We start from the raw sequence: 20,170 nt of genomic DNA on the forward strand, positions 1-20,170 counted from the left end.
GAAATCTTACGAACTTACTTCAGGAATCTGAAGTTTTAATCTCAATGTACTGGCCGTTATTTATCTATAAGCGATGGCTGTCCACAGATAATTGACCATCTCAGATGAAAGCATACATATGATCTTTATTTTTTATTTAGCAGACGAGAACTGGCTTCACTAAAATGTCAACATTGTGTTAATTATCTAAAAAACGAGGCAATTTTTACATGAGAACTCCACAAGGTATAGCACATGCTCAGTAGCGCTTTCCGGCACTGTCATAAGTTTGTTTACGTGACTGAAAGCTGAACATCATGTCTGATCCGAATGGTGCTGGGGATGGAGCAGGAGATGCTGCTTCGGTTTTCGATGCCAAATTGGAAGAGGAACAGGTACATGTACATCGATCTTAAACATACAACTGTCGCAGGATTCACAGCATGTATTCATACATTGGATGACCATGATATATTGGAGAACTTCGTAGATAGTACGAAATTTAACTGTTGACCTTGGCTCTGTTCCGTCTCGTCTTTGCTCTCATTCATCTCTTGTAACTAAGGTGCTTTCAATTTTTCTTATGAGTTTTTAAGCTTCTATTTGAATCCTTGCTTGTAAAATGATGTTGGTTTGAATACTTTGATTCCTGTAAAACACAAAATGCTTCTCGTTCTCAGTCACCTAGACAATTTTGGCACCTATGTGCAACCTTGTCATGGTCTCACATCTTTGAAAATAAAGTATAGCTTCAAATGATTTCTAATATTATCCTTAGCCCCCAACTGTTCCATGTGTGCCAGAGTTTAGTAGGAATTAAGGGCAATATTCTTTGGTAGATTTTATGGACGTAGAATGCCTCTGAAAAGCAGCGATGATGGTCGGTACTTTCGTCAGAAAAATGAGTTTTGCAAACATAACAGTGACGGTTCACTGTATGTAATTATCTTTGCCAGATTTTCTCTCGTGATAACTTCTTTTATTTTGTTCTTGGAGAAAGTGTTCGCAAAAAAATCGACACACCAAGAAAAATTACGAAGTAATATGGGGAGATTGTAACAATCTCATTTCCCTATTCCTGCAGTGTAAAAAGTATTATACAGAAGTGCTCTTTAAAATAGAGAGAGAGAGAGAGAAAGAGAAAGTCTGCTATAGATTTTTTTGTTTTTGTCTATGGTCATTTAGGAATAAGGATATACAAACTGACTTAGTTCTCTCCTGTGGAACCTGTATAGTTAATTCTCTGTATATGAACCTCTAAATCACACTTACTGTAACATGTCTGATACACTACGTCCTATTTGTTTTAGTTTGAAAGATTGTGATGCCGAAATCATAAAAAACAAGTTTCCAGAAAAATTAATACGAAGTAGTATCCATAAAACAGCCACAACTCTTTTTTTGTGGGAAATACATAGTCTGCACACAGTGTTTTGTCGTTCGTTACCGGTTTAGCAACCGCCTCCCCCTCTACGTTCTGTTCCTGAACCCGGCCTAAACAATAAACTGTCTTCTGTGTTTTTCCTTGTATATGTTATACACAATCTACATATATTAGTTTGTAATTTTAACTTTATTTGGAATGAGCTTCGTTTTACTTTAATTACAGCTGACGTTTGTCAGCCTAGTTAATCATTTTTGCATCCAATGTAGCATACTGTATCATTCATACTACTGACAATCCAAAATACACTCCGACCTCGAACGTCATATGAGGACCGAGGGACTAATAACCATGAACTTAAGTCCCTTTAAAAATATGATCATTATTATCATATACCTATCTGCAAAATTGGCTGCATGGAGATTGCACATCACCAAGAGAAGGTGAGCTTTTCTTAGACTCTAGTTTATCTCACATTTAGATAGCTTAATTGATTACTTACAGTAGTGTCCAATTTTGTCTTTTTTAACAAACCTCTTCGGATCATTTCTGTTTTTACTTTCGATTATAAAATAATGCTTATAACTGGATATCGACTTTTTCCAAGTCTCTCTAAAATGTGGTGTTCATGTGGGGGGAAACTCTTTCACTCTGCTTGTTGGTTTTTATTAGTCAGTAGTCATAAGGAGCAAATGTAACGTATTTTTTGTTGTAAACAGTATTATTTATCAGCTCATAGTTGAAGCCACAGTTAAAAGCGATATTTGATCGTTAATAATTGTCTTTAAAATTCAGGCCGGATAATCTAAAAGATATAAGAGGTGATGCACCATGGAATAGACAAATGTACTCGAATGGCTTACAAACTAGTTTGTGTGTTCATTCCTGCAAAATGAAATAGACAGATGTACTCGAACGGCTTACAAACTAGTTTTTGTATTCATTCCTGCAAAACATCAGGAAGGGTGTTGATTCTACTTTGTAATTGTCATTTCTTTAAAGTCAGCACCGCCATTAGACTGTTGTTTATTTGAAGTGTTACATTTGCTCTTACACGATCATGATTTCGGCTTCAAAGTGCCATATCAAGTGTTTTAAATGTTACACAGTACCTAATATGGCATACTCTCGTATTTAAAATACACTATTAGACACACTGTCTAAGGGTCGATATTTCTGCTAAAGCCTACTGCTTTGTTTCATCACTGAGCATATATACTCAGCCTACTGCTTTGTTTCATCACTGAGTATATATCCTTATTGATGAAACAAAGCAGTAGGCTTTACCAGAAATAATGACCCTTAGATAATGTGTCTAATTGTGTATATGAAATACGAGAGTATGCCATCTTAGGCACTGTATAACACTTAAAACACTTCATAATGGCACTTTGAAGCCGAAATCATGATTATGTAAGTGTAAATGTAACACTGTAAATAAACAACAGTCTAATGGCAGTACTGACTTTAAAGAAATATTATGACTGTGGCCCCGCAATATGAAAAAATTTTGTAATTGTCATGTTCAGAGAGGCACGAACGGAGCAATACATATTATTCAATGGTTTATTTTTAGCAAATATTTCTCAGTTTCTTCATAACCGAAGCAGGTAAGTACTATGGGAGGGATGTTGTAGCAAACATGTAAGCCTTGTAGCTAGTAATACCATCGGTCTTCCGATTAGATGCTGAAACAATAGCCCTCGATTTTTTTCAGTGGAGCTCAAGGACCAACCTCTTAAATGGATACCTGATGGGTAGTCAGTCTTTGCCGAGGTCTAAATAAGTTATACCCAATAAGGCATGTAAATCTGATTTTTTTTTTTTTTGTTTGTTATATCTCATACACCTTCAGACAAACCTAATCCGCGTGCTTGACGAACGACCACTGATCGAGTATACCAGTTTCTCTGTATTACTTATCATTCATTTCTCATGCCCAATTATACGAGTGCTGGATTGTTGTCCATCCCTGCCTCAGAAAAGCAGTTCAGAGACAGCTAGACATGTATAACAGTTATATTATTTGCAGACTCATCGATTAGTCTGTTTACGATGATGATGTGGCAGATGGCGTTCGATCACAGAAACAAATGTCATGTCAACGGCGAGATAAGTGTGAACTCTGCAAAGGTATGCATATAATTCCTCACTACAGTATGAAAACAACGTTAATTTTCACAGTCTCTGAGTAACAAAATAATGTTATAAAATTGTAATACTGTAAGGGATGCAGTTGTTAATTTTTATTGCATGGTCACATGTTTATGAAGTACACGGAGAAGTAGACATTTTGTCAGACTGGCATTGAAAGATTAGTTAGTTATTCGCTTCATAGATCATTTAAGCGATTCTATTGAAATCATATGGAACGAGTCAGTTTACAGAGTATGTATACAGGGTGGTCCATTGATAGTGACCGGGCCAAATATCTCAGGAAATAAGCATCAAACGAAAAAACTACAAAGAACGAAACTCGTCTAGCTTGAAGGGGGAAACCAGATGGCGCTACGGTTGGCCCGCTAGATGGTGCTGCCATAGGTCAAACGGATGTCAACTCCGTTTTTTAAATAGGAACCCCCATTTTTATCACATATTCGTGTAGTACGTAAAGAAATATGAATGTTTTAGTTGGACCACTTTACTTATTAAGCTGGAACATCTTTTCAGAATTCTGTTTCAAAATTCCATCAACATCACATGAAGTTTTGCTTTTTAGATTTTTTTGGATTTTATTAATTTCGATGAAGGATGCTGGTACTGCTTCTAGTTGCTTAAGGTTTTGTGGAATGACAGTTTTAATATATTTTCTTGCTTTATCATCTAATTGTATTTTTGCTACTACATTCATAAAATGATTGTTAAAAGTACTTGTAGCTTGTGAATAATCAGTCAAAACATTGCCATTTAGTTGAATTTTTGTGGTATCTTTTACACTGACTGGCTGTTCTGTCTCCCATTTGACAATATCCCATACAGCTTTAATCTTATTATCTGTGTTATTTATTTCTGTCAGGATATGCGTACTTTGATTATTTTGATAACTTTCCTTAACATATTGCAGAATTTTTTGTAGTGTGCAAGCAATATCGGATCTTGATTTATTCTAACCTTTATATGTAAGTTTTCTTCTTCCACTTACATGAGATTTGCATCTCCTTAGTTATCCATGGCTTACTTCGGTTTTTGTAATGGATCTTCTGGATAATTTTTTAGGAAATCAACTTTCAAATGTTGATACAAATTTACTATAGAACAGATTGAATTTGGCATTAGCGTCTCTTTCTATATGTATCTGATCACACACTAGCCTTTCTAAATTATTTTTAAAATATTGTGTCCTCTTCTCATTAATACTTGTTAGGTGAAAAATGCATTCATCTACGCCTGCCGTAACTTCTTCACTGGCTTAAAAACATTTTCAAGTCACAGATTTCTTTGGAAGTAAGAGTAAGTGGAGTAAGTGAATGTGGAGTTTCCAGCTATTCGCATTCGAAATCTTTAACAGAACGGCCATTTTTCTGATGATAGTCACATAAACTACTTGCGTTGTCCTTTCCTTGACGTGATTAAGAAAGCTTGCACAGCATAAACCGAATATCGCCTCACTCTTTGTAAATGAATAAATAAGAAGAATCGCTTTCCCATCCCAGAAATTATGGGCGTGAACATTCCAGTAGATAAATCAAATAGAGTTCGCCTGTTTTCTTGTGGAGGGCCAACGGCCTCCGCCCACTGCTTCGTTTGCCTTTGAAGCATGAAGTACTGAGTCCACGTTTTGTCCACAGTAGTAACGCACAAACTCAACTGGATTATTTTCAGTGTAGCTCCTCACGTTCTTAAGAACCTACTATCCTCTTCTTGCTTTTCGTCAACACCCAACATATGCCGTTTATTTTTAGACAAAGTAACCGTGCACCAACTTCTGATACACTTACGCTTAGATCTGTCTTTCACGTCGTTAATCAATGGTCTTCCACTGGTCCAAAGTGCTGTTCCTCGATATTTTGGTCTGTAGTTGCATTTTTCGGACGAGAATCGGCTTCGGTGGCATTAAAATATCGCCAATCATTTCTTAACTGCCGAAAAGGAAGAAGCAGGTCCCTTGTAATCTTCATCAATTTCTGTTCGAGATAACGCGCGCAAACAACAGATTTTACTACGGCAGACTGTTTCGTTTTATCCGCTTGATGAAACACACACAGCACGTCTGCTTTACGAAAGCAGACAAACGAAGTCATTCGACAGCTCATGTTGGAACTTGAATCATATTATTGTTCAGTATGTCCATCAATCTAAAAAACCACACCGAATGAAAGTACGTTCGAGATTGAGACTTTAACGCACAACTTGCCTTTTTTGGCCAAAGCTCTTACATACTGAGTTATCCTGGTAGGAGCAGGTCCCTTGTAATCTTCATCAATTTCTGTTCGAGATAACGCGCCCAAAGAACAGATTTTACTACGGCAGACTGTTTCGTTTTATCCGCTTGATGAAACACATACAGCACGTCTGCTTTACGAAAGCAGACAAACGAAGGCATTCGACAGCTCATGTTGGAACTTGAATCATATTATTATTCAGTATGTCCATCAATCTAAAAAACCACACCGAATGAAAGTACGTTCGGGACTGAGACTTTAACGCAGAACTTGCCTTTTTGGCCAAAGCTCTTACATACTGAGTTATCCTGGTAGGATTCACGACCCACACTCACAGCAAGACTTTGGATGGTCTGACTGTTGTGGTCATCTATTGTAAACAGTAGATGACCTCAACATCAACCATCACGCTTCGGAAGTTGCAAAGTGGTCTGCACACCCTCTTTCTACCTTAAGTTACCGTTAATATAAATTAGGAATAATCCTGTGAGTGCAGTTAAGAGAAGTCAATCACCGTGGAAAACAATGTAGTGATACATTGAGATCGTACCAACCTGCCTGAGGCATCTGAAGAAGTCTTAATCTCAACGTGTTGGCGGTTGTTTATCTATAGGCGATGGGTATCCGAAGTAGATTAACTATCTCTGATGAAGAAAGCATATCTACAACCTTTATTTTTTATTTATCACGTGAGAACTGTCTTTATTAAAATATTATCATTTTGTTAATTACCTAAGAAATGAGGCAATTTTTATGTGAGAACTACAGAAAATACAGCACGTGCTCAATATGGCCTATGGTCACATTATTAAGGTAGACTACGCGGCTCACAACGGCTCTGAGCCGGATGGTGCTAGGGACGGAGCAGAAGACACTGCGTCGGTTTTCGACGCCAAATTGGAAGGAGAAGAAGGACATGTACAGCGATCTTAAACAAACGACTGTTGCTTGTTTCACACCTCAGAAGTTGCAGTGGGGTCAGTCATACCCTCCTTCTTTGTGCTCTGAGCCTTTTCACTCGTTACCTGCAATGTGGGAACAACTTTCTGGAACAGGACAGGGCATCATCTATAGCGTGTTCAATAAGTAACTATGCAGTTTATAGCTTGCCTTATTAAAGTCATGGAAGTTACAAGAGATGATGGAAGTGATCCCCTTGAACGTGAAGACACAGTTGCACACGTTTCTGCATGTTCTTGAAGACGATGTGCAGAACATCGGGAGTGATGTTCCGAATGTGACGTGTCAGAGCAGCTTGGAGTTCTTGTCTGGTGTGAGGATTGCCTTCAAAGTCCTTTCCCTTCAACGTACCCCACAGAAAGTAATCCGGTGTACCCAAGTCGGATAAACGCGGAGGCCAGAGTTCTCGAGAGACGACGGGATCACCGAAGATGTCCTTTAAAAAGTTCACCACCTTTTAGGCGGTATGTGCAGTCGCCCCATCCTGTTGGAACCAGACATTCTCTACTTCGTTCTCATTCAGTTCACCTAAGAAGGGCTCCAGAATGCAAGTGTCTTACCGTTCTGCATTTATGGTGTCCTGAAAGAAGATCGGCCCAATGATGCGTTTACGAGTCACCAATGCAGTGGGGACACCTTAAATTCATGCGGATTCTCCATAGTCCACACACGACTGTTCTGGCTATTCACGTAACCGGTGAGGTGAATCCATGCCTCATGCGTGAAAACATTTGTGTCAAGAATCCATCCACAATTGTGCTGTCGATAAAACTTCACACGCCTGGGCGATCGGTGTCTCTCAGTTCATGCAAGACCGACATTTTGTACGGATACATGGACAATGACTTCCGGAGAATCTTGTGAGTGGAACCCACAGACACGTGAGCTAGTCGCTTAACTGATTTCTTTGGACTTTGCAGCATCATGTCTTGCACCTCCCCCACCTTCTTTTCGGAAGTGGATGTGGATGGCTTGCCTGATTTCGGAGCATAATGAACGCTTCCGGTCTTTCTAAACTTGGTGATGAGGTTCCGTACAACATTGTGGTTAGGCATCTTCACTACTGGGAACTTTGCTGAAAATGCAGGTTTTACCGCTGAAGTAAACTTGTCTCCATTTCGGAACACATGCTCCCTAAGAAACACTCTTTGTTTAACCGTCAGCATGATGACCAGGATCACAATGATGTCACACAAGACGTTTGTCTTCAGTCAAACCGGACCAGCGAACAAATACAAATACCCGGTCAGGTATGGTTCAGATATGGTTCAAATATGTTAAACAATGGAAAATGTTATATTAATAATTGAGAATCATACCAGTCATTACTTACAAGGGAACCTCCACATCGCACACCCCTCAGATTTTGTTACAAGTTGGCACAGTGGATAGGCCTTGAAAAACAGAACACAGATCAATCGAGAAAACAGTAATAAGTTGTGTGGAACTATGAAAAAAATAAGCAAAATATACAAACTGAGTAGTTCATGTGGAAGATAGGCAACGTCAAGGACAGTGCGAGCTCGGGAGCGCCGTGGTACCGTGGTTAGCGTGAACAACTGCGAAACGAAAGGTCCTTGGTTCAAGTTTTCCGTCGAGTGAAATTTTACTTTCTTTATTTTCGCAAAGTTATGATCTGTCCGTTCGTTCATTGACGTCTCTGTTCGCTATAATAAGTTTAGTGTCTGTGTTTTGCAACCGCACCTCAAAACAATGCGATTAGTAGACGAAAGGACGTGCCTCTCCAATGGGAACCGAAAACATTTGATCGCAAGGTCATATGTCAACCGATTCCTCCACAGGGAAACTCGTCTGATATATTCTATACGACACTGGTGACGGCATGTCTGTCACATGACAGGAATATGTTGTCGACCCACCAAACTTGTACACTTGGCGAATGGGTAAAAAGATTCTTCTACCTTGCCCAATTTAGGTTTCTTGTGGATGTGATAATCACTCCCAAAAAAGTGATGAAAACATAAGACTTTGTCACATAAACTGCAACAAATAAATGCAACAGTTTCACAGTCGCACAGTTTTCCCTGTGCACTGTTAAAACATATGTTTTTAACGTTTTCAAATTTTTCCTTGTGTAGACCGTCAAATCCTGCATATGTCCAAGCAAATCTGAACATGTCCTGGAATTTTGGAAAGGCAAATTGATTATGTGTGAGTGCTTAAACTTTGATAATTGTCTGAAAATAAAAAATTAAACTTTCCACTCGAGGGAAGACTTGAACGAAGGACCTCTTGTTTCGCAGCTGTTCACGCTAACCACGGGACCACGGCGTTCCTGCGCTGGCAATAACCTTGATGTTGCTTATCTTGCGCATGGACTACTCAGTTTGTATATTTTGCTTATTTTTTTCGTAGTTCCACACAACTTCTTCCTGTTTTCTCGATTGATCTGTGTTCAGTTTTTCAAGGCCTATCCACTGTGCCAACTTATAACTAAATCTGAGGGGGTTGCGATGGGGAGGTTCCCTTATTAGCACCCTACAACATGGCATTGCACAGTTACTTTTGAATACCCGGTATAACGGCGTGGCACAGAACATGGACTGCAGGCTGCATGTAACCCACCATTGATCTGCTAGTGCCCTGGCTCATTGTTCATACTTTTGACATCAATAGCCTCAGGACGTGCCCATCTTCCTGATTACAAAAAAGTGTCTACAAACTCAAAAAAATAATTTTCTAATTAATCTTTCTGTTAAAATGTCCGCAGCTTGTGGTCTGGAGATTATAGTAGCTAGGTCGAAAATTTCCTTCCCTCGGAGACTATGTGGTTGTGTTGTCCAGATCATCTCATCTTCATCGTGCAAATCACCAATGCATCAAATACAAAAATTTATGGCAGGGGCCGAATAATTCCAGATAGGGTCTCCTTACCAATAATGCCACACAACCATTTCACTTTTCTATAAAAATTCGTAGTTATAATTACAATATTTGTTCAATAAAATAGTAAAATGAACATTTACAAAACAAATTAGCCTTTTCCCAGAAGCTTCATTCGCGTAAGTGTTCGACACTTATATTGCTAAACCCTCCTCCTTCCCCTGTCTGTGTCCACCTCTTCCCCTCTCCATCCCTCTGTTCACCTCATCCTCCCACCTCTATCTATCTCTCTCCTCCTTCCCATCTCTGTGTCCACTTCTTCCTTCCCCTGTCTCTCTGTCTATCTCTCTCGCTCACTGACCATATTTTCCTCTCCCCATGATCTGCCTGTGTTTTCCTCCACCACTCTGTACCCATGTCCTCCTCCCCTATTTTCTTTTCCACCTGCTCACTATCCCACTACACATTGCACCTGTCTCCTGCATATCCCTATCCTCCCCTCATTCTTTGCCCATCTCCTACTTCCGCTCTCTCTGATCATCTTCTTTTTCCCTCTCTCTGTCCTATCCCCATCATCCTTCTCCCTGTACATCATCTCCTCTGACTACCTGTCTGTCACTCTTCTCCTTTCTCTGCCATCCAAATTTCTTTGCAACTGAGCCAGGGGTTAGATGGTGACCATACAAGCACACACATGCTGCTTCATATATAGAGGGTGCTTCAGAAGTGACGACCAACATTCAGGAATGTGACAGGAATGATCATTCGAAACAAAAGTCAAGTAAAGATGGGCTGTAAAACGCATACCTTAAGAGCTAAGAGCAAGTCTCAATCTTTGGTACTGTGAAATAAGTCTCTTCTACTGTAAGCCCTTTGATTTGCATATTTTGGGAAGTGGTAGGAAGGAACCAAAACAAGAAAAAAAATGTCCAGTAAACATCTGCTCTAAAACGCATACCTTAAGAGCTATGAGCACTTGTTCATATTCGACTCTGAAACACAACTCTCCTAATGAACAAGTGTTCATAACTTTTATGGTGCGTATTTTAGAGCACATGTACACTGGACATTTTTTTCTTGTTTTGGTCCATGCTACCACTTCCAAAACGATGGAAAACCAAGACCCTGCAGTAGAAGAGATTTGTTTCACAATATCGAAGATCAATAATTGCTCACAGCTCTTAAGGTATGCAATTTAGACCCCATGTTTACTTCACCTTTATCTTTCAAATGGTCGTTTATATCATATCCCTGAATATTGACCGTCCCTTCTGAAACACCCTGTATATACTAACCTTATGCCACATGGCTATACTCACATATGTGTTTGACACATATATTACTACACCTGCTCCTCCCTGCCCTCTCTGTGGCCACCTCTACCTCCCCCTATACCTCTGCCTAGCCCCTCCACCACCCTCTGTCCATCTCCTCCTCCCTTTCTCTGCATTTCTATCTGTGCCTCCCCTTCTTCTGGCCTTCTTGTCCTGTCCTCCTCTCTCCCTATCCATCCTCTCCTGCCCCTTCTCTCTGTCCAGCCTTTCCTCTCTCCATCTCAATTTTTTCCTTGCACCAGCCAGGGACATCTACACTTGTAGCATCTGAAAAGAAGTCGATAAAGTGGACTGATACTACTCCCACAATATGTTATGGACAAACATGTAGGCTGCCCTGCAAAGCAAGTCTGTAAGGCAGGCTGATACCATTCCTACACAAAACGCCCATTGTACAGGGCAGCTAGGAATTTATAAACCTCAAAGTGCTGATACTCATGAAATTTTCTGTTTGTGTGCCAAATTTGGCTGTAATCAATCCAGGGGTTTCATAGGAGACTCCAGACATATATTCTTCTTGCATGTAACATTGGCCCCAAAAGAAAAGATTCAACGCCACACAACTTATACATACGTCATGTTGTCTTACACGATAGGTAGCTGCACTAACCACTTTACTTGTCCCCTGTTTTATAGTTCACGAATCTCCCATTACTGCCGCTGTTAATTGAGGCAGAATACTGGTGTTCCAATTTGAATATGGTTGTCTGTTACAGAAGTCGTTTTCACGCTAGTAAAGAGAATTTTGTTACTGCTTCATTATTTAGACTCCCAAGCTGTAGGTACCTTTAGCACAAACAGTTTCAGGATTACATTTTGTTGGTTTAATTACCTACCAGCAGTTATTTTTAAAAATTATTACTCTTAGCAACAGAATTCTTTTCTTTTAGACTGACAAGCGTTTATTGTGCTACTATATGAACTGATAATGAGTTTAAAAAGAATCATAGTCCAAAATATTATTTCCAGATTTGAGAAGTTTTTAATTGTCCCACTAAATGGGGAAAAGCTCCTTGAAGCTCGCCATCTAAGAAAAATGAAGTTGACATAGCAAGCGAGGCGTTATTAGAATAGCTAGAGAAAAACAGAATTCAATAGATACCATCCTAATATGCTGCTAGGAAGAAGAGAAAGAAGTTAGATGAGCTGCTGGGAAAAGCATATCAGTTAAAGATCTCGACCTGCTTGCAGCTGTGGCACCTGTCTGTTCTCCACTGTCCAAGCTGAAAAAGACAAAACAAGAGAGAATTATATAGCCAAGTTACTAATAAGATGGTGGTCCCAATCATATTCTACTGGCAGAATAAGATAAAGAAAGTGAAACGTTTTCAAAACCGTAGCAGCGGTCATTGATCACTATTGGGAAAGTAAACCATGAAGACTGTGTCATTAATTATTTGGACACTGTTATTTTTAATGAGGAAAATCATCCAGGAAAGTCATAAAGATTGGTTAGTCTGGTTGCGTTGCCGAATGTTGGAGGGGACCTGAAAGACTGTATTCAAGGATTTTTTGACAGTAAACCAACCACAAATAGATTAAATGAAACCTATTTTCTGTTCCTGAACAGGACAGTTTTTATAATCAAGTTAATTAGCTTTTAAATTGTGTTGTGCTTTTGTAATTATTGAAACAATGAAAGTAAACTAAGTAGCATTTTCCATGTTCGTTTTTGTCTTTATAGTATTTACCTGGATTTTAGATATAAATGACCCACTGAACTTTATTACCAATCGATTAAATATGTAATCCCTTTTAGCTGGTTTTTCATGAGCTCAGTGCATTTTTTGGCTTACTGTAAACCACCCTTTTTAAAAAAGAAGATTGCACACATAAGCCAACGGCCTTTCTGCAGTGGTAACACCGGTTCCTGTCAGATCACCGAAGTGCTATTGGGTTGGGCTAACACTTGGATGGATGACCATCCGGTCCGCTGAGCGCTGTTGGCAAGCGGGGTGCACTCAGCCCTTGTGAGGCAAACTGAGGAGCTATTTGATTGAGAAGTAGGGGCTCCGGTCCCGGAAACTGACAAAACGGCCAGGAGAATGGTGTGCTGACCACATGCCCCTCCACATCTGCATCCAGTGACGCCTGTGGTATGAGGATGACACGGCGGCCGGTCGGACTGTTGGACCTTCATGGCCTGTTCGGGCGGCGTTTTTTTATTGCTCACATAAACAGTTTCTAAAATACAATAAAACCACACTGATTTAGTCACACAAGAGCTGCAGTTGTTAAGTATTATACTATAATTTGCCAGCACCCTGTTAGTAATCATAGCTTGATATGTCAAGGAAGATGGGAAAATGGGCCAAAGTTGCCCCATCTGACAGTATCAGAAACTCGGTAGCTGAGGCGATCGGAAGCGATATCATGTGGCTAGTTCGATGTCTCTCACTGAACAATTACTTCTTTCAGATAAAATAATTTGATAGGAATCATTAGAACATCGATTTCCAGAGTCAAAACTCATGTCTGTTAAGTACGCTACTATCAACGGCAAAGATTTATTCTTCTTTAGAGTAAAGCAATTAACATTACTCGGAGTAACTGTTTTCAGTGCCGTGCTGGCAGCATCGTTCTATTCAGAAGGGCTCGCACGCAGGTAAAATTTTCGTCGAGCAGTGATGAATCTGAAGCAGCAGAGGTGTTTCCACGAGATACATGTAAGAAACTGCGCGCGCAGGTGCGCGCCCTCAGCACCGAGAACTGCCAACTACGTCGCAGCGTCGAACAGCTGCGTCAGCACGCCAGCGCGCCGGCCACCGCTGCTCCCACCAGGTGACGTCATCTACTGTAGCTCTACGCTTTTAACGTATTACTCTCTCTCTGGTCCAAGTCGTGTCTGGTGGAGCGCACATAGTGTAGCAGTACAGTTTTGCCACCTTGCAGCTCTCCCGTTCGCAGATGGACTGTCTGTACATCACCATGTGATGCTGAGGATATGCTCTCAACATCTTACGAAGTATTTGCGTAAAGCGTTTCTCACAGATGACTTCTGAACATGGAACTCTGTCTCAGAATGAAAAACCCGTGACGATTGCGAATCAGTATTCTTTTTATCCAATTTGGCGTAGTTCCCTCAATGCTCGACAGTTTTAAAAAATCGATGTCTCTTACGTCAGTGTTATGTTAACTGATTTGTAATGTTACTACTGTCAACAACACCTCAAGAGCTGACAACAGTGAACTAAGGTACATCTTCCGTCAGTTTAATTATCTGGATATTTTGTGCTGCAAATTTCTTCATTAGAGGGGTGGCCCTAAAATCTTCACTGTTTACAGTATTTTAACTAATTTATTTAATAACATTTTTCCTTCTAAATAATTTTCCATTGTCACTATAAACTCTACCGATGTCATATAGCAATACTTACTCAGTCTTTTCATGAAAGCTGGAGTTTTGTAATGGATTGTCACCCAGATTGTTGACATGGCAGACATGTAAGGTTGCTTATTAGACTTTAGTGAGGTTATGAGACACTGGACTACTGCCCACAATAAAACAGATAACAAAACATATAAACTAAAACATACGAACAAAAAATTGATTCCTTCACTACAGGGCTGTTCAACACACCTCCTGTTATCACATGGAACTCTTTCTCTAAAGGATCCACAGGTAATGCTGACGGTCATTTTCCTGTCAGGACGAACAGCAACGCATCATGAATTGGAGCAAATCTTCAGAATCTCCTAGGACTGCCACACAGTTTTAGTGTCTATGAAATTGCTAGCAGTCAGGTCCATTCGGTGACATCTGGAGTCGCATAAGTATATTTCTTAATTCCTTAAAAAAGGGTTATAACTGCACTGTTTGACAACTGAAATGGGCATAAACACTATCACTGCAACGAATCATTCATTTGCGAAACTGTACATTTAGTACACTCATGCTCAGATAAATACAGAACACCTTGAATGACTAGAGATTGAACGTTCATATTCACAGAACATATACGTTAGTATGTTCTGCAGGAATGATTAGCATTTCAGTCACCTCGGTTCAGCATGTGTCCTGTTGTCTAGTAGGAACAGGGTCCGCCACGTCCGCAGGTCGTGGTCGTGCGGTAGCGTTCTCGCTTCCCACGCCCGATTTCCCGGGTTCGATTCCCGGCGGGGTCAGGGATTTTCTCTGCCTCGTGATGACTGGGTGTTGTGTGACGTCCTTAGGCTAGTTAGGTTTAAGTAGTTCTAAATTCTAGTGGACTGATGACCATAGATGTTAAGTCCCATAGTGCTCATAGCCATTTGAACCATTTGAAGGGTCCGCCACTGACCCTGATAACATGTTCCAAGCGTGATGCCGTCGACGCACGTTAGGCGCGGATGGCGTCCTGTGTTACAGCCATCCATGCTGTACTCACCTGGTTCCAAAGTTCACCTGTGGTGTTGAGTCACAGCGCTACACCTGTCGTTTCATCACATTCCACACACTTTCGATTGGTGCAAGTTTAGTGATCTAGCGGGCCAGGGCAAAAGGTTGGCACACTGTGACACCAAGAAGGCAAGTGTTCGTGCAGGAACATGTGGTCGTGCACTGTCTTGCTGAAAAATGGCGTCTGGGGAATTATGTAGAAAAGGTAAGGCTACAGGTCGCAGGATTTCATTCACGTAGGTCAAACCGATCAAAGTGCCATGGACATGCACCAAGTACGATTTGTGGTTGTACCCAATAGCTCACCACACCATAAGGCCTTTAGTTATCAATGTACGTCTTGTACGAATACAGTCATTGTGATGTTATACTAATGTAAATGTTCTGTGAATATGAATGTCCTATCTCAAGTCGTTCAAGGTGTTCTGTTGTTTCTAAACGTGAGTGTGTAACTCATGTGAAGCCATCATACAACTGTTTTTGAAGCAATATTGAGGATATTCAGCCCAGTCGTTAATCGTCTGATTAGGTGTTTTGGGACAAGTGCAAAAAAACTTTTTATACCATTAGGCCTCGTCACAACTTAAAGAACATGCTGCACACATGCATTGCCAACTCAAACCATAAAACATAAATCACAAGCCGGTGCATCCACCGTTCCTCTACATCTTGGTGTAGAAACAATGCATTCATCTTCTAATCGCAACAGCAGACAGTCTGAGGAATACACTGACAGAGAACAAACGCAATACCAAGAAGGAGTTGTGTGACAGAAACGAAATTGGTAGGCGTGTTTTTTAAAATCTTAAACATGAACTGTATTCAAATTTGGCGTCAGTCGCATAAGAGTGGCGCTATTAGTGCCACTATGTCGATGAAAATCAGGTTTGTTTTAAATAGACCCTGTAACGGTTGTGAGTGTTAGTTACCTTTGAGATTGGGCGTGGGGAGTTGATGTAAGTCAAGAAAGCCTGTAAGGCGAGAAAGGTGCCATTACCATCACCTCACAGAGTTTGAATTAGGTCGTGTAATAGGGCTACGAGAAGGTGGATGTTTGTTCTGCGATACTGCAGAAAGATTTGGGAGGAATGTAGCCAATGTACATGATTGCTGATAGCATCTGCAGCACCAGTTTGAGCAATAGTTGACACTACAGTAACACAACGAACTGTTACAAATCGGTTGCTTCAAAGACGGTTGCAAACCAGATGTCCTGTAGTGTAGCTTCCACCAATCCCAAGCCAACACCATTTGCAACGTCAATGGTGTCAGCTTAGAGCTCATTGGAGGGCAGAATGGAAGTCTGTTTTATTTTCTGATGGAAGCTGGTTGTGCCTTGCTTCAAGTGATGGTCTTGTGCTGGTTAGGAGGCCGCCAGTTGAGAGCATGCAGCCAACATGTCTGCATGTCTGGACCTACAGCTGGAGCTATGGTCTGAGGTGCCATTTCGTATGACAGGAGCACACACGTGTCTATCCCACCCACCCTGAGTGCAAATTTGTTCGTCAAGTCTGGTGATTCGACCTGTTGCGGTGCCATTAGCGAACAGCATTCCAAGGGGCGTCTTCCATGTGGCTAACGCATGCCCACATACCATTATTGTAACCCAATATGCTCTACAGAATGTCGACGTATTGTCAGCCTTCTCAATCACCAGATCTGTCTTTAATGGAGCACATACGATATATCATCAGATGACAACTCCAGTGTCCCTGTATTGACCGGCAGGCATAGAACTGCAACCCACAAATTGACATCCGGCGCCTACACGACACAATGCATGCACGTTTGCATGCTTGCATTCAACATTCTGGCGGTTTCACCGGCTATTAATGGACCAGCATTTCACATTGGCAGTGACTTATCCGGTGCATACATTAACATGTGATATTAAATTGTTAATCGCTTAAATATGATACATAGGCAAACATATCCCCAAAATTACATTACTGTATATTAATTATTTTTTGTTGTTGCGATTTTTTTCGGTCGGTGTACAAGTACTCATCTTATAGGAAACATAGGCATATACGAGTATGTTTTCGAGTAAGGTTTCTGTACACCCACACCCAGATTTTCGGGAAGGGTGATATGATACTGGAGACCTTAGGTACCATATAATAAATCAGCCGTAAAACGTATGTGAAAGACTTGATAAAGTCTGTCGTATTCACGCTGGGTACATGGGATACTTCTGCCTTGCAGATGCTGCGAAGTGTTCCAGAAGTGACGCACGGTCGACAGCATGAAATATATGTACACTACTGGCCATTAAAATTGCTCACCACGAAGATGACGTGCTACAGACGCAAAATTTAACCTACAGGAAGAAGATTCTGTGATATGCAAATGATTAGCTTTTCTGAGCGTTCACACAAGGTTGGCGCCGGTGGCGACACCTACAACGTGCTGACATGAGGAAAGTTTCCAACCGATTTCTCATACACAAACAGCAGTTGACCGGCGTTGCCTGGTGAAACGTTGTTGTGACGCCTCGTGTAAAGAGGAGAAATGCGTACAATCACGTTTCCGACTTTGATAAAGGTCGGATTGTAGACTATCCCCCCCCGATTGCGTTATTATCGTATCGCGACTTCGCTGTTCGCGTTGGTCGAGATCCAATGACTGTTAGCAGAATATGGAATCGGTGGTTTCAGGAGAGTAATGCGGAACGCCGTGCTGGATCCCAACGGCCTCGCATCAGTAGCAGTCGAGATGACAGGCATCTTATCCGCATGGCTGTAACGGATCGTGCAGCCACGTCTCGATCCCTGAGTCAGCAGATGGGGAGGTCTGCAGGACAACAACCACCTGCACGAGCAGTTCGACGACGTTTGCAGCAGCATGGACTATCAGCTCGGAGACCATGGCTGCGGTTACCCTTGACGCTACATCACAGACAGGAGCGCCTGCGATGGTGTACTCAATGACGAACCTGCATGAATGGCAAGACGTCATTTTTTCGGATGAATCCAGGTTTTGTTTACAGCATCATGATGGTCGCATCCGTGTTTGGCGACATCGCGCTGAGCGCACATTGGTTCAAATGGTTCAAATGGCTCTGAGCACTATGGGACTTAACATCTGTGGTCATCAGGTCCCTAGAACTTAGAACTACTTAAACCTAACTAACCTAAGGACATCACACACATCCATGCCTGAGGCAGGATTCGAACCTGCGACTGTAGAGCGCACATTGGAAGCGTGTATCCGTCATCGCCATACGGCGTATCACCCAGCGTGATGGTATAGGGTACCATTGGTTACACGTCTCGGTCACCTCTTGTTCGCACTGATGGCACTTTGAACAGTGGACGTTACATTTCAGATGTGTTACGACCTGTGGCTCTACATTCGATCCCTGCGAAGCTCTACATTTCAGCAGGATAATGCACGATCACATGTTGCAGGTCCTGTACGGGCCTTTCTGGATACAGAAAATATACGACTGCTGCCCTTGCCAGCACATTCTCTAGATCTCTCACCAATTGAAAATGTCTGGTCAATAGTGGCGAGCAACTGGCTCGTCACAATGCGCCAGACACTACTCTTTATGAACTGTGGTATCGTGTTGAAGCTGCATGAGCAGCTGTAGCTGTATACGCCATCCAAGCTCTGTTTGACTCAATGCCCAGGCGTATCAAGCCGTTATTACAGCCAGAGGTGGTTGTTCTGAGTACTGATTTCTCAGGATCTATGCACCCAAATTGCGTGAAAATGTAATCACATGTCAGTTATAGTATAATATATTTGTCCAATGAATACCCGTTTATCATCTGCATTTCCTCTTGGTGTAGCAATTTTAATGGCCAGTAGTGTAGCTTTATTTGAAGACGAACATGATGCAGAGCAGACCATTACGATGCTGTTGGGGATGGGCGCAGTGGCCAGCAGTGAGCACGAACAGCTGTGTTTGTGGCAGGGGCAGCAAGAGGGCGGAGCCGCCGCGGCTGGCGTCTGAGGTGGCGGCCGCGCAGGTCAGCGAGCTGAGCCGCCGGCTGCGCGACATGTGCGCAGAGCTCGAGGCCACGAGGAACCGCCAGCGCGCCGCCGAGGACAAGGTGAGGCACGGGCCGGCCCCAGTACCTCACTGTGTCGCCTGGTGGACACGAGCTAATGACAAGGAACACTATAACTGGCACCAAAACACTCAGTACTGCATGGTCTGTGACAAACAGATCACAGACAGCACAGTCTCTCCTACCAGTTCCACCACAAATTCGTCATCCTTCCTGTAGCCATCTAATATTAAACCACTGTCTTCGTGTTTAAAATTATGATAACTTCCACTCTCTTTTATCAATCGTAGTCCAAGAGAATATAAATTCTCTATGTCTTCCTTACAGTGACTTCTTCCAGGCTGATCCCGCTTTGTTGCCTTCATACTCGTAGGATGTCCTGATAGAAATTTCCTAAACCAGTATCGCACTCTTCTTAGAAACACTCTAAAAAACTGATTTTAGAGGTTTCAAAAACAGAACAGTGTTAAGCTCAAGAAGTTCTAGCTGTTTAAAATGGCTGCCCTTGGCTGTTTGTGTAACATTCTAGTCTTGTAATTGTAAAGTCGTTGCTTCGATTTTTGCCAGATCATTTTTTTTACTTTTATTTGAGTTCAATTTTCATTATGAAATTCAAATATTAATCAGCGAACATTAAAACATAATTTTTCTAGCACAACATATTTCATTTTTAATTACTAATTGCATGAAAATGCGAATATTCGTAATAAACTGAAATGTTGTACGAATATTTGAAACATCAATAGAAAATTAAGTATTTGTTTTATTTTTAGAGATTATAAATAAATACAAACATAATACTGAAAACTACAGTGTACATAGTTTTTCGGTTTTAACAATAAATTAATTTCTGCTTCGCATCAAATTTTAATTTATTACATAATCTCATT

At 41.3% G+C, this 20,170-nt stretch overlaps 1 protein-coding gene across 1 annotated transcript in view; it reads left to right on the forward strand.

Moving 5' to 3' along the window:
- Positions 1–296: 296 nt before the first annotated feature.
- The window catches only part of LOC126222754 (coiled-coil domain-containing protein 13-like), a 68,809-nt gene continuing 48,935 nt past the window's right edge, over positions 297–20,170 (forward strand). Inside the window, exons 1-3 of the mRNA XM_049942192.1 lie at positions 297–374; positions 13,444–13,664; positions 19,184–19,322. Coding sequence (XP_049798149.1) covers positions 297–374; positions 13,444–13,664; positions 19,184–19,322 — 438 coding nt within the window. The remainder of the gene's footprint in view (positions 375–13,443; positions 13,665–19,183; positions 19,323–20,170) is intronic.

The sequence above is a fragment of the Schistocerca nitens genome, chromosome 1 (genome assembly GCF_023898315.1).
Source record: "Schistocerca nitens isolate TAMUIC-IGC-003100 chromosome 1, iqSchNite1.1, whole genome shotgun sequence".
NCBI classification, from domain to species: domain Eukaryota; kingdom Metazoa; phylum Arthropoda; class Insecta; order Orthoptera; family Acrididae; genus Schistocerca; species Schistocerca nitens.